This window comes from Podarcis tiliguerta (genome assembly GCF_965153285.1).
Source record: "Podarcis tiliguerta genome assembly, chromosome: 5".
Lineage (NCBI taxonomy): Eukaryota > Metazoa > Chordata > Lepidosauria > Squamata > Lacertidae > Podarcis > Podarcis tiliguerta.
In genome coordinates this window covers 86,819,841-86,837,192 of record NC_139538.1, presented here as the reverse complement: position 1 = coordinate 86,837,192, position 17,352 = coordinate 86,819,841, and the positions used below count along the sequence as shown (strand labels likewise).

The 17,352-nt window shown below is 47.0% G+C and overlaps 1 protein-coding gene across 1 annotated transcript in view; it reads left to right on the top strand.

The window, feature by feature from the left end:
* The window catches only part of DRGX (dorsal root ganglia homeobox), a 40,475-nt gene extending 27,581 nt beyond the window's left edge, over positions 1–12,894 (top strand). Inside the window, exon 7 of the mRNA XM_083440601.1 lies at positions 5,362–12,894. Coding sequence (XP_083296727.1) covers positions 5,362–5,627 — 266 coding nt within the window. The 3' untranslated portion in view covers positions 5,628–12,894. The remainder of the gene's footprint in view (positions 1–5,361) is intronic.
* Positions 12,895–17,352: the final 4,458 nt, after the last annotated feature.

Below are 17,352 nucleotides of genomic sequence, written 5' to 3'. Positions count from 1 at the left end.
GGAAAGGCATACTTTAGTCTAGCTTAAAATGGTGTCTGAACGCCCTCACATTGTTGACTTGATGGAAGAATGGCGAAAAAGGATGTGCAATATATATTGCAGGCAGGACAAGAGAGAGAGAGAGGGATACCTTCTCCTATCAGGGCACAGTGGGAGAGTGTCTCTCACAGGGTTCTCTCTAGCAAACTTGCAGGAAATACAAATCATTGGTTTGACAGCATTGTATATATCCCACCGCGGGTGGCGCTGTGGGTTAAACCACAGAGCCTAGGACTTGCCGATCAGAAGGTCGGCAGTTCGAATCCCCACCACGGGGTGAGCTCCCGTTGTTCGGTCCCTGCTCCTGCCAACCTAGCAGTTCAAAAGCACGTCAAAGTGCAAGTAGATAAATAGGTACCACTCCAGCAGGAAGGTAAACGGCGTTTCCCTGCGCTGTTCTGGTTCGCCAGAAGTGGCTTAGTCATGCTGGCCACATGACCCGGAAGCTGTACGCCAGCTCCCTCGGCCAATAGAGCGAGATGAGCGCCGCAACCCCAGAATTGGTCATGACTGGACCTAATGGTCAGGGGTCCCTTTACCTTACTAACTATCCCACAGACTCGGGAGGAAGAATTGTTAGGGAACGATTCCCAAACCTGCTGCCTTCTAGTTATTTTGGATTGCAGCTCCCGTCAACTCCGGTCAGTATGAATGCTGGCAGGGGGCTGATGGGACCTGGAGTCCAAAAGGTCCGGAGGGCACCAGGTTGGGAGTGGCTGTGTCAGGGTGCAAGTGTGATAATCGATGAAAGATGTGCTTCGAAATCTAGATCTCGGCCAGGTTTACCTCGCCTGGGCTGGTTCACTCCAGTGGAGATCCCTGCATGGGCCAGATCGCGCGCACTGCCGCGATTTCTGGCGTCTGCGCAGACACGATTTCCGGAGTCTGAGCATGCGCAGATGCGATTTCCAGCACTGTGGAAGCGAGTCCCCGTGTCGCGCTGCGCGGGGACTCACCGAGTGGGCGGCTTGGTTCGGGGGTGGCTTGGGGGCCAGTTAAATGACCCCCATGGGCATCTTGTGGCCCATGGGACTTAGGTTGCCCACCCCTGATTCTAAGCGCACCCTGCTCCTCTTCTCCTCCGGCGGTGTCTAGTGGAAAAAGGGATCCCCTTGTGAACCGATCTGTAGTTCAAGTACCACTTTCAGTTAAAATGTGCTTTTGGCAGAGATGAGGCAGGACTAATTTAATTTTTCCTGTCAGTCTCTCTGTAGCAGATCAATTAAACTGTCAAGTGGATCAAATATTTCAGACTGTATTTATTACATTAAGTATTTATGTCCGAGCTCAGCCTTTCAAGCATGATGTAATATAGCAACAGTAGGTGCTCCAGATCAATTTTGCAGAATTTGCTGTAACCTAATGGAGAACTAATTGTGTGTTTTTAATTTAGAATACAGGAGACAGCAGCTTCTTGAAACAATTTAGCAAAGGCCCCGTTCAGATGCTAAGGCTGGGCTTCCACACACTATGACAGGAGCACATCTCCTTTCTTCTAGAGTCCACAGCTCCCTTGACCATCTACCTTCTTTCAGTGGCACCCTTGTGGGGCTCAGGAGCCCAGTTATGCCACCCTTGCCTGCAGAGCTGGAAGCCCCTCACCTTTTTTTCACACACCCTCCCTTGTGGAGGGTTCCCTCAGTCTCCTCTCCTCTCCCCTCTCCTTGGGAGTCCTCCGCTGCCACTTTCCCTGCTCTCTGAGCTGCCCCCAAAGAGAGGTGCCTCCTCACATTGCACCCCACAGGGCCTGGGAATTGTCTGTCCATTCCCAACAGCAAGGGCTGGTGGACCGGCTGGCTGGGCTCCCTTGCACACTTGCTTGCTCCAAGGCTGCCTCAGCTCCTGGCAACCAGCACCCCTGGCCAGCCCCAGAGGCACCATTTGCCTGCAGAGCTTGTAGCCAGGGCTGCTTGCAACAAACAGCCACGCAAGCCTTTGGGAGGCAGAGATGCAAGAGCATGGGTAGGCAAACTAAGGCCTGGGGGCCAGATCTGGCCCAATCGCCTTCTAAATCCGGCCCTCAGATGGTACAGGAATCAGCATATTTTTACATGAGTAGAATGTGCCCTTATATTTAAAATGCATCTCTGGGTTATTTGTGGGTCATGCCTGGTGTTTTTACATGAGTAGAATGTGTGCTTTTATTTAAAATGCATCTCTGGGTTATCAGTGTGGCATAGGAATTCGTTCATCCCCCCCCCAAAAAAATGTAGTCCAGCCCCCCACAAGGTCTGAGGGACAGTGGACCGGCCCCCTGCTGAAAAGAGGGCATCAGAGGAGGGAGAGAAGGAAAGAGGGACAGAGGCCAGTATTGCCCACAGCACCCCTGACCACCATTCAAGGCACCCCAGGGTGCCAGGGCATGCTGGTTGAAAACCACTGTTCTAGGGACTAAATGGAGCCTTCTCTTTATAACCATGTTCAGTGGCTCTCTGGGAAACTGTCATAAGACAGCAAAAATAAAACCCAAGCGCTGATTGAAACACCCATCTAGTCCGGCATCCTGTTCTCACAGCGGCAAACCAGAAACCTATCAGAAGTCTGCAAATAATAATAATAATAATAATAATTAATAATAATAATATTTATTAATTATACCCCGTCCATCTGGCCAGGCCTCCCCAGCCACTCTGGGCAGCTCCCAACAGAATATTTAAAACACAATAAAACATCAAACATTAATAACTTCCCTAAACAGGACTGCCTTCAGATGTCTTCTAAAAGTCAGGTAGTTGTTTATTTCCTTGAAATCTGATGGGAGGGCGTTCCACAGGGCGGGCGCCACTACCGAGAAGGCTCTCTGCCTGGATCCCTGTAACCTCACTTCTCGCAGGGAGGGAACGACCAGAAGGCCCTCGGCGCTGGACTTCAGTGTCCGAGCTGAACAATGGGGGTGGAGACGCTCCTTCAGGTATACAGGGCCGAGGCTATTTAGGGCTTTAAAGGTCAGCACCAACACTTTGAATTGTGCTTGGAAATGTACTGGGAGCCAATTCAGGTCTCCCAATGTTATATGGTCTCAGCGGCCACTCCCAGTCATGGGACTTCAGTGCCGCTTCTCGCCTTTTGTGATTCCCAGCAACTAATATTCAGAGACATATTGCCTCTGACTGGGCAGAGAGAAAATAGCTTTGCCCTTCATTATTTTGTCTTAATTCCCTTTTAAATTCATGCTGGCAGCCATCACGGCATCATGCGGTAGCTTCCATGGAGGTCCTTGTTTCGTGCGTGCCTCCCGTTATTTTATTTATGCAGAAAAGTATTTCTGTACCACTATATCGTAAAATATCAAGGCAGTGTGTGCAACGTTAAAACATAAAGCACCATTAAAAACAATAACAGATAGCCATTAAAGCAGCTGGCTGGTCAAAAAATTAAAAATTAAACAGCTGCAGAGGCCTGTGGACTGAAAAAGGTCTTCAAAGATACCTGGAAGTCAAAAGTGAAGGCAGCTGCCGAATCTTGCCAGAAGAGGATTTCACAGCAAGGGGGCCAGCAATGCGAAATACCCGACTTACAGCTGAGGCCGTTTGGACCTCTAACACTGTACTCCTCTGGGTGATCTTTAGACACAACTCCACCCGTTCACACACAACAACACTAAGGCTATGTCTGAGCATTCCTTGTGCTGTTCACAGGCCCTCTGCGTTTGTGAAAGTTGCTAACGTGAGGCAGGAAGCAGAAGATGGACCTTTTTAAATGGGAAGAGCATTCTAGTCCCTGTCGTTTTTACATTCGCAGTAAGAGGAATGAAACCACAAACAGCACTTTTCACTCATAGCTGTTTTGGCTGTGCACTTTCCACAGGCAGTTGTGAAGGCAGAATCAGGGTTTCTGGCCCCATGTCTTTATAAAAGATACAAATTAGGTAAGATGATAATGTCCTTGTCTACTACTGTTTCTCAAAGGCTATAAGACTAACCCAGTTCCTATAATTTTACCTCCATATTGTTCATAGTGTTGCCTGGCTTTTCGATCAATATGGTTAAGCTACACATTTTTTTAAAGACTTTAAGAAGTTGTCCATAAAGATGAAATGCTGTTTCTTTGTCGAATCAAAGGTGGATTTATAGATATGCACAGTATGTGAGGAATTAGGGCGCCATGTGGCTGAGGCCTCCTCTAAGTTACTAGAATACATGGATAACTGAGGGGATACCATTGAAAAGTGACTACAAACAATGAATTGCCATTGTTTAATTCTAGAATTTTGGTATGTTGAGTCATTTCCACTCTTCATTTCTTCTTCTCCCTGATCAGGACCATCAACAGGTGGTACACATGTACTGAGTCCCAAAGCACTCTTAACTTTCTTTTTTTTAAGCAAGTTGGCCATTTCTGAAAGTTAGAGCACAAAATGTGGAGGCAGCTGTAATGCTTCAGCATGTGGTAGGCAGCATCGTTGCTAAGGGTGCTCAGAATCGTAGAATTGTACACCTGGAAGGGACACTGAGGATTATCTTGTCTAATTCACTGCAATGCAGAAATCTTTTGCCCAACGTGGGGCTCGAACCCACAACGCTAAGATTAAGAGTCTCATGCTCTACTGACTGAGCTATCCACAGGGCCAAATCACCCAATTCTGTTGCTAAGCAATAAGAGGAAGGATGTTGACCACCAACACTTTGGATTTCGAAGCAGACCCCCTCAGAGCAGAACAAAAAGGTGGATGAATACTGAGATATGTTTGTTACAGCACTTTCTTAGCCTCCACATTATTTAATTCACTCCCAAAGGGCTCTTCCTTTACACAATAAAACAGAATTGACTGGCTTTGGTATATTTTACTCAGAAGTAACTGCTTGAAATAAATCAAGTTTCTTTTCTGCTGAGAAAAATTTGTGATACAGCCTGCCCACTCCGACAGTCTTTTTGACCACTGTACAGTGGTACCTCGGGTTACATACGCTTCAGGTTACATACGCTTCAGGTTACAGACTCCGCTAACCCAGAAATAGTGCTTCAGGTTAAGAACTTTGCTTCAGGATGAGAACAGAAATCGTGCTCTGGTGGCACAGCGGCAGCAGGAGGCCCCATTAGCTGAAGTGGTGTTTCAGGTTAAGAACAGTTTCAGGTTAAGAACGAACCTCCGGAACGAATTAAGTACTTAACCCGAGGTACCACTGTACTGTGGCTTTGGAACTGCTGATCTAGCCTGAATAGTGTCTGCACCAGCTTCATTCGTGGTGCCTACAGGTGGGCAGGCCCCTGGAAAATCCTCCTGGCGCATATTTGTAGAAGTGCATTGCAGCAGCAAACGGCTCCGTCTTTTACTGATGCATTCCGACGGCAGGTGGTGTTTTGTTTTTCCTCCCGCTGCAGGTAGCCCGCTGTGCTCTTGCTGTGTTCCCGACCACATGGGCCTCTCCTTCCTCCCCACGTACGGCTGCCAGAGTAATCGCACGGCGAGCGTGGCAGCCCTGCGCATGAAAGCCCGGGAGCACTCGGAGGCTGTGCTGCAGTCGGCGAACCTCCTGGCCTCCGGCAGCCCCACTCCACCCTCGGGGGCGAAGCCCGCCACGGAGAATGCCTTGGACAACAAGCCGCCCATGGCTGTGGAACAGAACGAAAGCGAGAAAAGTGTTTGAGACCCCACAGGCCGCCTCATAATGAACTCAGCACCCCAAGAAACCAAATCTGAGGGATCCACCCTTTAGAGGCTGTCTGGATTTATTTTGAAACTGGAAGGAAACTCGCTCATCTGTTGACAGTTTCAGCAAGCTCTAGGTTCTCTCTGGCCCTGTCTTTTATTGCCACCATCAATTCCCGCTGGATTTCACTGAGGTTCTCCATTGCTCTCGCTGAATCTCCAGGTACTGCCTGGTGTTAGTTCTGCTTACAGTGGAACTGGATCCAGGAGCCCTGATGGGAATAGGAGAGAGAGAAGCAAAGGGGCATTATTTGCCTGGTGTCTAGATTCCACCAGATTGGGGTGGGGAGGGGATATGGGGTTCCCTCAGCATTGCATAACAGGCCCCCTTCTATTTAAATAAGAACAACCTCTTAGTTGTTCCACAGCGGATGGGTGTAGAAAGGCCTGGTTTCATAGGCCTGACGAGCGGAAGTTCCTGAGGTCCGGAGAGCAATATGGACAGAGAGGTCAGTCTTGTTGAGCTTACACGAGGGATTTTATTGCTAATCTATTAGTTTATTTATTTAGAAGGTCTGTGCGCCGCCTTTTGAGAGAATGGCCCTCAACGCAGATTACAGGAGATTGTAATGATGCACACACCACCAAACAGCCCCTTGGCCCACAATGTGATCCTACACATGTGTAGGAGGAAGGTGATCCTACACATGTGTAGGAGGAAGGAGAGCTAGCCACCCATACTGCAGAGGGGCCTTCAACTTGTTGGTGCCACTAACACCTTGACTGAGGCCATTCAGGTCTGAGAAGCCGGGTCAACAGCCAAGGAGTGTGACAATTCCCTGCAAAAACATTGGGGCTGAAGTTCTAGGAATCTGAGTCATCTCTCCATGGGACCATCACTTCATCCTGTTCCCTATGTTCAGTTTGGGACGCAGGAGGCCACAGACATTCCTATCAGCGCTGAATATGTTTCTAGCAGAAATATGAATGGGTGGAGATAACAACCTCTCTTTCTAAGGTCTAATTTTAGCTAGGATTTGGGGGCAATGAAAATGACTGGAAGGGTCTACTACAACATCTAGAGATGATAAATAGGTCTTCTGTCATTGAATGAGCTTGGTGGATAGGATCTTTGGATCCATCCCTTCATGGAAAGGGATTTCTGCTTTGCCTGCTAAGTTTGCTCTCCTTGCCAAACCGAGGTCCTTTTTGGAACATGTCCCCTCCATTTCCCCTCATTGTAGCAGAACTGTAACTTCACACAGGCGCTGCCTCAAGATCCTGTTGAATTTGAGGACATGAGACCATCAGTAATCCCACAGAGGAGAAGGAAGACACTTTGGAAGCAGTCCATAACCAAGAGATTGATTCGTGAGCACAGAGTAGTAATATTTTTTATTTGTCATAGGTATTTCTACCCTTGCCCTTCAGATAAACCCCCAGTCGGATGGCATACAATAGAAGAATCAAATCATTTCAGGCGTGCAATACTATTCAAGTGTACTAAAATATAAGTCCTACTGAATTCAACTCCCAGTTTTTGGAGAACTGTCTTGCAAAATTCCAAGAAGTACAAATTTCAAAGGATAGCTCTGTTGCGGTTTGTGCATTGTTTCAGAAACAGCAAACAAAAAATGGTTACAAAAGTGGGTACATTGGGGAAAAGATATTAGTGAAAATGACATGCACAAAAGCATTATGTCTGGGGAGATGGCTTGCAAAAATATGCGTCATAGGAAAAAGCAACCGTGTGCTAATATGCCGATGAATGTTTGTGGTGGTGACTTTTTAACTTAACAAATTGCAAACCGGTAACACAAGTGTAGTGATCTGAACTTCAGGTTGGAAAACTAAAAAATGGAGAGAAACGAAAACAGATAACTGCTGCTTCTAGTAAGTTTGTCTCGGATTGCAGAAGACCCGGACATATAAAGCAGTTGTTGAGAACTCAAGGCTGTCACCCCCTGATCAGGAAAGTGGAATGCCTGGTTCTCCAAAGACCACACCTTTGCAGAGTCACAACCTCCCAGCTTACGTAAATTATACTGTGACAGAAAGATAGTTGGTGATGCTCAGGCCTTGTGTATAGAGCATCTTTCTGGCTCGGGGTTCATTTTGAGCTCTGTTTTTTCGACTGGTTGATGAGCAATGCAGGAAGGCTTTTCTTTATTTTAACACGATCAGCTGATAACATTTACCCCTGTCCTTTTGATAAACTTGAATCCCAGCAGAGAATAAGAAGCAGAAGGGGGCAGCCACTGTAGCTGGGGAGATCGCAGCACCCCTGTGGGGTTTGGATGCAACCAAAATCTCTTCACTTTCAGCTCTTAAGCATTTATCTGAAGAGTAACAAGAACAGTTTCTCCTGCCAAAAAAAACAAAAGTCACATACACACACAAACATCCCAGGAAGAAGAGGAATCCGTGTCTCTTTTCACAGCCATTCCAGTCATTTAGAATTTATTTCCTAAAGTTCCACTATTAAAATGGTTTGCAAAAAAATATAAGCAATCTCAATTTCATTTCGGCATAATTACCGATTGCTCAGGTGAACTTGGCCCTTGTATACACTAACTCTTCATTCTAATGGTTTGATTAAACTCATTTTTCCTCCAGAAAGGTACATAAATAAGTGAACTGTTGAGCAAATTAAGAATACTTAACAGCATTGCATCTGAAAAGTAGTTATGTTGATTAAATTTTCTGTCCTTGAGGATTTTCAGGAAATTACTTTTGATCGTCAATAACACAATTAAGTAAAATACACGCACATTAGCATGAATAATTGATAAGAAATTATGTATTACCATGAAGCATTGATTTAATAATTCATGGTGCGACACTCTAGTGACTGTGCAAAACTGGAGACCATCACAAAAGCCTGCCTGCCCGATGTAGCTGGAATTGCTGCCTGGCAGTTTTGCTGTATAATAATGAGAAATACCTGCTGCATGATGTATTTTCTGTTGGTTTAATAAAAAAAAATCACGTTTCGAAAAAAGGACCCCAAGGATTGACCTGCATTATTTTTAAGACTACTTTTCACTCCATCTCTATGAATGACATCTCTCTTATACATACACACACACACACACACACACACACGGTGTTTCATGGACCCTCAACACAATTTTAGCACAATTCCAGTTCATTTCAGAAAGGCTTACAAAGGCACCAGTCCTGTACAGTCTGAAAACGCCGTAGAATTATGGCACATTCATGATGAAAAGCACGACACCCAGAATATCAACTCTGTCCCTCTGAGCAAGGATACACGACAAAGACTGGACAAATATCAAGACGATGCTGTGGTTTTATGGTTTGTGGCAGTACTCTTAATCCGGATTGCACGTTGGAAAGATGCAGCCTCCCCTTGAGAGTGGCTTTATGGTGCTTGGGTCAGACGAGTGGTCTGCCCAGCCTGATACTGCTTTCGCAGCAACCCTCCATGGTGTTTGGGCAAAGAGAAACATTTCCCCGATTATGCTGCAGAGATGCCAACCATCCAAGAACTTTGGAGCTCCTGTATCCCACTGTGCCTGGTGATGGAAGTGCAAATAGGGATGAAGGATGGGAATACACAATTGCAGGTAAGGATGAGCTTTTGGCCTGGGAGTTCTGTTCCCTCGCTCAGGAAGTTGTGGCATCATCATCAGGTCTGGGGCTCTGCCCTTCCAGTTGGTGGTTTGGTGCTGACTCCAACGAGGAAACTTGCTTCCTGCTGTCACCGTGAACTTCACAGGGGAAGGACAAAGGAGGCTGCTCCTAGGATTCAGTATGTAACTGGGTCGCCCATGCTTCCGCTTGTCCTGCTACATTCTTCCAGGGAAACACGCTGTTTGCGGCTGAATTGGAACAAACAGCTGTCAGGTTTTTGTGCCGATTGACTTTTGTTCCGATTCAGAAACCGCTCAAACCATGGGCGTAGCCAGGAGGGCAGGACAGCTGCCCCCCCCAATCAAATACCGTATTTTTTGCTCTATAAGACTCACTTTTTCCCTCCTAAAAAGTAAGGGGAAATGTGTGTGCATCTTATGGAGCGAATGCAGGCTGCGCAGCTATCCCAGAAGCCAGAACAGCAAGAGGGATTGCTGCTTTCACTGCGCAGTGATCCCTCTTGCTGTTCTGGCTTCTGAGATTCAGAATATTATTTTTTCTCGTTTTCCTCCTCCAAAAACTAAGTGCGTCTTGTGGTCTGGTGCGTCTTAAAGAGCGAAAAATACGGTAAATAAGAAAAATGCTCCTTTTCCCTTACGGGGTACCCAAGAGCCCATATAGAGTCCTTATGTAGGTTTTCTATTGGTAGGAGAAAATAACCAATGCCAACCAGAGAATATTGAGAAGCAAAGCAGCTAGTAAGCATAATCTTTATTAAACTGTTGCAACAGGATGATCACCCCCACCACACAGGAGGAAGGAGGAACCCTGAACATTGGTGTGCAAGTTCTTATATAGACTGTTGAAATTGCTTACCCTGTAGCTCAAGGTAAAGGTAAAGGTAAAGGGACCCCTGACTGTTAGGTCCAGTCGCGGACGACAATGGGGTTGCAGCGCTCATCTCGCTTTACTGGCCGAGGGAGCCGGCGTACAGCTTCCGGGTCATGTGGCCAGCATAACTAAGCCGCTTCTGGCGAACCAGAGCAGTGCACGGAAACGCCGTTTACCTTCCCACCAAAGCAGTACCTATTTATCTACTTGCACTGGCATGCTTTTGAACTGCTAGATGGGCAGGAGCTGGGACCGAACAATGGGCACTCACCCCGTTGTGGGGATTCGAACTACCAACCTTCTGATGGGGAAGCTCTAGGCTCTGTGGTTTAGACCACTGTGCCACCCACACTGCATAGCTCAAGACTACCCCCGAAAATTATCATACATATGGCAGTCTATAGCAGAATCCTGTCTGGCAGGACACCTGTTAATGGTCACTGATTACCTTTACCTGGGCATCCTGGCCAGTCTTTTGTAATGGTAAATACTCAGTTCCTGAATCCAGGTCACAGGCTCACCCTATTCATACACAGATGTGCCCTTAAGGCAGGATTTGTGAGCACAGAGACAATGGGGAGGCTTTTCCCATTTCCATCCAAACTGCAGAGGAATATTTGAGGTCAATTTGGGAGAGTCAAAGTGGTTTCAGTATTGCGCTCCTCTACTATTTCAGACACGTGGTTTATATACTTAGGTATGTGTTTGCCTTGTTCATTTATGAACATATGATTTATACATATGAGACCTTAGAATACCTATAACAAAGTAAACATAAAATTGTAGAGTTGAAAGGACCACAAGGGTCATCCAGTCCAACCTGCTGCAATTCAGGAGACTTGCCCAATGTGGGGTTCAAACCCACAACCCTGAGATTAAGAGTCTCATCTTCTAACAATTGAGCTACTGAAAGTTGTTGTTGTTTAGTCATTTAGTCGTGTCCGACTCTTCATGACCCCATGGACCAGAGCACGCCAGGCACTCCTGTCTACCACTGCCTCCCGCAGTTTGGTCAAACTCATGCTGGTAGCTTCGAGAACACTGTCCAACCATCTCGTCCTCTGTCGTCCCCTCCTCCTTGTGCCCTCCATCTTTCCCAACATCAGGGCCCTTTCCAGGGAGTCTTCTCTTCTCATGAGGTGGCCAAAGTATTGGAGCCTCAGCTTCAGGATCTGTCCTTCCAGTGAGCACCCAGGGCTAATTTCCTTAAGAATGGATGCGTTTGATCTTCTTGCAGTCCATGGGACTCTCAAGAGTCTCCTCCAGCACCATAATTCAAAAGCATCAATTCTTCGGCGATCCGCCTTCTTTATGGTCCAGCTCTCACTTCCATACATCACTACTCTGAAAACCATAGCGTTAACTATTAACTACTGAAAGTAGAATTTGTAGAAGGATTTTGACACCTTTTTCTGAGTGCTTGGGGTCCAAAGAAAGCAATTGGAAAGAACTGTTGGTGAGACATTTAATTCCGAATCTGCTAGACAGAGCCAGACAGTGGATGATGACAGAGGGGTGTCCTGCCCCCACCGACATAAATCCTGGCTATGCCCATGGCTCAAACCCATGCCTAGAAAGCAAGCAGAAAATCTCTTGGACCTGTGCTTTCCAGAAAAGGACAAGCAGAAGCATAGCTGTCAACCGTCCCTTATTTGGCAGGAAACTCCCTTATCCCAGCGCTGTGTCCCGCTGCTGTCCCTTATTGATGATGTCCCTTAAATTTCTCGGGTTTCAAAGGAAGCAGCTCCTCTCCCTCCTCCCTGCCGGCCAGGGAGGAGGGAGGCTCCAACTGTGTTGCTTGGCTGCGTTGCTCACCCAATAAGGAGTCTAAGAGCGACTGGGGGGTGGAGCTTGCATGCCTTGTGCCGATCAAATCGGCCGCGTTGCCTGGGGACTCGCCTTTGCTCAGCGCTCTGCAGCGGAGAGGTGATGGTGGTTTCCCTTGCTGCATCCCCTTTGCCGGGTTGCTGCGCTGTGGGTACCACCGCTTGAGGCTTCGTTTGGCTGCTGGCTGGGCTTTCTGCCTTTGGCTTGGAGGGGCTCAGAAGTTGAACATACCTGTGCCCAGAAAATCCCTTATTTTGGCTGCTGATCCCTTATTTTCGAGGCTGCTGGTCTCTTATTATCAAATTTGTAAGTTGACAGCTATGAGCAGAAGTGTGGATGAGCCCTCTATCCTCACACATAAAAAATAAAAATCTTTACTCAGACAGACAGACACACAGACAGACAACCCACCAGCTGCCTCCACATTGCATGGCAAGGCATCCCCCATTTGAAGCTTCCAGTACCATGAATAAGAGGCAAGACACCATCATTGGCTATATACCAGGATGCTGTGCTAGGCGTGCCCCCTGGAGGCCCGACCCCAAGGCCACTCACGATTGGCCAATTCAGTGAGCAGTCAGAATCCATCTCCCAGGTAGCAAACTCCACGCAGAAGCTTCCTCAGGTGCTCTGGAAACTCCTTAGGGGTTTTCTTGGGTCTTGGAGGGTGGAGGGGATGCTGGCCCACAGTGGCGCCCACCAAAGAAGGTGAGCAGGAATTATTATTATTTATTAAATTTGTATACTGCCCTCTACCCGCAGGAGGTCTCAGGGCAGTTCGCAACATAAAACCGCATTATAAAAACACAAAACACATAAGAAAAATTTAAAAAAACAAGGGTGACTCACTAACCCCCCTCTCCCCAACGCATTTTAAAACAGTTTCAAATGTGATAGGAATTTTATGGTCTTAGATATATGGTAATGTTCATAAGTGTACCAACCAAGCACGTACAGTGGTGCCCCGCAAGACGGATGCCTCGCAAGACGGAAAACCCGCTAAACAAAAGGGTTTTCCGTTTTTCAATGCGCTTCACAGGACGAATTTCTCTATGGGCTTGCTTCGCAAGAAGAAAATGTCTTGCGATTCTTGCGATTTTTTCTGCTCCCCACCCCCTTTTTCTAAGGCACTAAGCTGCTAATAGCCTTTTAGCAGCTAATCCGCTAATCCCTTAAGCCTTTAATAGCCGCTAATAGCCGCTAAACCACTAATAGCGCTAATCCGCTAATCTGCTAATAGGGTTGCTTCGCAAGACGAAAAAACCGCTAGACGAAGAGACTCGCGGAACGGATTCTTTTCGTCTTGCAAGGCACCACTGTACTTAGATCAGCACAGGAAGACTGACCTAGAACCATTTTGATTCCTAAAATGAGCAAATGTTTTCCCTGCAAAGTCAAAGTGGGAAACCTCCCATTTTCTCTTTCCTTGCAAATCCTGTCTTAAGGGCACATTTAAGATATGAATAGGGTGTGAGCCTGTGACCTGGCCCAGGAACCTAAGTATTTATCATTACAAAAGACTAGCCAGGCTCCCCAGGCAATCCAATCAAGTAACCTGCCAGACAGGAGATAAACAACGACAGGAGAAAAACAACATTCAAATTTATGTTTTAAGACCGCCTTTTCTGTGATGTAGGTATGATGTATCTGAGGGGTGGTCTTAGGTTACACCCCTTCTGTGACGTATGTATGATGTTTCTGGGGGTGGTCTTGATCTACAGGGTGGCAATTTCAAAAGTCTTTATAAGGCCTTGCGTGCCATTGTTCTGGGTTCCTCCTCCTCTCCTGCGGGTGAGGGGAGCACCCTGTTGCAACAGATCAATAAAGATCAAGCTTACTAGCTGCTTTGCTTCTCAATATTCTCTGGTTGGCCTCTGTTATTCTCTCCTATCAATAGGCAACCTATGTAAGGACTCTATATGGGCTCTTGGATACTCCATAAAGGAAAAGGGCAATTTTTGTTTACAACACAAACATGCAGGGAATCAGTGCTACGTGCAGATGTGGTAAGGTAAAGGTAAAGGTACCCCTGCCCGTACGGGCCAGTCTTGACAGACTCTAGGGTTGTGCGCCCATCTCACTCAAGAGGCCGGGGGCCAGCGCTGTCCGGAGACACTTCCGGGTCACGTGGCCAGCGTGACATCGCTCTGGCAAGCCAGCGCAGCACACGGAACGCCGTTTACCTTCCCGCTAGTAAGCGGTCCCTATTTATCTACTTGCACCCGGGAGTGCTTTCGAACTGCTAGGTTGGCAGGCGCTGGGACTGAACAACGGGAGCGCACCCCGCCGCGGGGATTCGAACCGCCGACCTTTCGATCGGCAATCTCTAGGCGCTGAGGCTTTTACCCACAGTGCCACCCGCGTCCCAGATGTGGTAAGCACATTTAAATGTGGCTGAGCACATGTGGGAAGCAAACGCAGGCAACGTCCCCATACAAATCAGGCTCTGCTGTTGAGAGTTTGGGGGTTCTGCTGGAGATGCAGAAAGCTGGAAATAGTGGCACTGGTAACTGCATTTGTGCAGTCAGTTGCCGATTTTCACTTCCCTTGTTTCTGTTTGTTAGCTCATTGTCTCTGCTTGGGTCAGCTTCCCTGGGAACTCCTCCTGCTCCCCTGGGAAAATGAGTTGCCAAGGAGAGAGAGAAGATAAGCAGAGATCCACAGCCTGCGTTTGAGATAGTAGCTTGAGCTCAACTGGCAGAAAGAGTCTGGCTCAAGCAAGGCGACTTCCCACATGATGAACTTGAAATTAAAAAATTAAGGTCTTAGATATATATATAATAAATGTTCACAACTGCATATATAAACCACATGTCTGAAACCCCACAGAAAAAGTCCTGAAACCATTTTGGACCAAGTATTGGAGCCTCAGCTTCAGGATCTGTCCTTCCAGTGAGCACTCAGGGCTGATTTCCTTAAGAATGGATAGGGTTGATCTTCTTGCAGTCCATGGGACTCTCAAGAGTCTCCTCCAGCACCAGAATTCAAAAGCATCAATTCTTTGGCGATCAGCCTTCTTTATGGTCCAGCTCTCACTTCCATACATCACTACTGGGAAAACCACAGCATTTACTATACGGACCTTTGTTGGCAAGGTGATGTCTCTGCTTTTTAAGATGCTGTCTAGCTTTGTCATTGCTTTTCTCCCAAGAAGCAGAAGTCTTTTAATTTCGTGGCTTCTGTCACCATCTGCACCGATATTACTTACCAGGACTACCCACTTGTATGCAATATACAGCTGTCTACATACCCAGAGACAAACTGCTTAACAAAGATGCACAGAAGTGCACATGCAAGAAGGGATAAGTGCCACAGGTGATGTGCTTGAACCAGTCCTCTGTTTCTACTTGATAATAGAAAAAGGATGTTCTTGATCTTGAAGGTCTAACCAATAAGTTTCTTGTGTGGGTGGCATTTGACATAAATTCACTAACACATTCCGGTGGAATTTGGGATACATTCAGCCTTGGCGATGCTGGAGATGGAAGCGCTGAGAATCGAAAGGTTTCAGCATGCAACTTGCTAATTGATTGTTTATGATCCCAACAGGTACAAATGGGAATTGCCCATTTTAATCGTCTGCGCTTCTCTGGTTCAATGTTCCTAACTTTCTTTTCTAATTAAGTTGGATTTGCTTTGTCATCTGAACTGGCTCCCCTTCCAGCAGTCCTTCTGCCTAAGAATTGCCCTTTATTAAATTTCAGCATTCCTCTTCCCCCGAGAGACTTAAGTGCAGCTATAACGCATGCATTGCTCCTCTCTTTGGCTCGGTGGAGCCTGAGCTCTTTGCAGGCACTGATTTTAAGTTTTTAAATAGCTATGGGAGATCGTCATCATCAATCTCTCGCATCCACAAGCATTCTTGTGTTCATACTTGAGAAACTGGGGAACTTTTCGAGGTCCTGTCCTATGGACCACAGTGAATACTTTCTTCTCCTTTCTTTCCCTCTGCATTATTTTGTTCTGCTGGGGAGATTTCTGGGCCTCTGTAATCCAAAAGCGGGAAGGGGAACATGCAGGCAAATTGATTTGCAATAATTCAGTATTATTACTGCTGCTGTTGAAGAGGCACTATCTGAAATTCTGGCAGACCGCAATGGGGCCTGTTGATCGAGAGCATTCGTTCTCTATTGCAACTGCTCCACTCAGGGTCCAGTTTTTATTGGATCAACTATAATAGCCAATTCGGCTGCTCCTCTTAGCCACCCCTCTGACTGGAAGCCAAAATGCCCAAGGTCAGAGAAGCGCACTGAAATATAAAAGTAGACCCTCCAAGTGTCCCTATTTTCCAGGGACAGCCCTGGATTTACAGAAGCTGTCCTGGTTTCTGATTTGATCCCGGCATGTCCTGCTTTCCCTTAAAGGTAAAGGGACCCCTGACAGGTAAGTCCAGTCGCAGACGACTCTGGGGCTGCAGCGCTCATCTCGCTTTACAGGCCGAGGGAGCCGGCGTTTGTCCGCTCCGCAGAGTTTTTCCCAGGTCATGTGGCCAGCATGACTAAGCCGCTTCTGGTGCAATGGAACACCGACACCAGAGCAGCGCACGGAAACACCATTTACCTTCCCGCCAGAGCGGTACCTATTAATCTACTTGCACCTTTTGACGTGCTTTTGAACTGCTAGGTTGGCAGGAGCAGGGAGCTCATCCCGTCACAGCAATTCGAACCGCCAACCTTCTGATTGGCAAGCCCAAGGCTCAGTGGTTTAGACCACAGTGCCACCCGTGTCCCTATTTGCATTGGAGAAATGTTGGATGGTATGGAGCTATGTGATCCCTGAGCCAAGGAGATAGATAACTATACAGTGGTACCTCGGGTTACATACGCTTCAGGTTACATACGCTTCAGGTTACAGACTCCATTAACCCAGAAATAGTGCTTCAGGTTAAGAACTTTGCTTCAGGATAAGAACAGAAATCGTGCTCCTGCGGCGTGGCAGCAGCAGGAGGCCCCATTAACTAAAGTGGTGCTTCAGCTTAAGAACAGTTTCAGGTTAAGTACGGCCCTCTGGAACGAATTAAGTACTTAACCCGAGGGGCCACTGTATAGCCTTTAGAAGACATCTGAAGGCAGGGAAGGTATAGGGAAGATTTTATGTTTACTGTTGTATTATGTTTTTATATATGTTGGAAGCTGCCCAGAGTGGCTAGGGCAACCCAGTCAGATGGGCAGGGTACAAATAATAATTTTATTATTATTATTAAGGAATAAGACATCTGTATTTTTAGCTGAGAGACATTGAAGGGTATGTTAAAAACTGGGCAGCACACCTTACCCCCACCATTTATGTGTAGATACGAACAATTGCAATATTTTTATTCCAAACCCTACTTCCAAGTTCATGCAGGGATTTGCAGCCGGGCACATTACACAAACAAAGCCAAGGTCTGAGGTTCACCACCACCACCG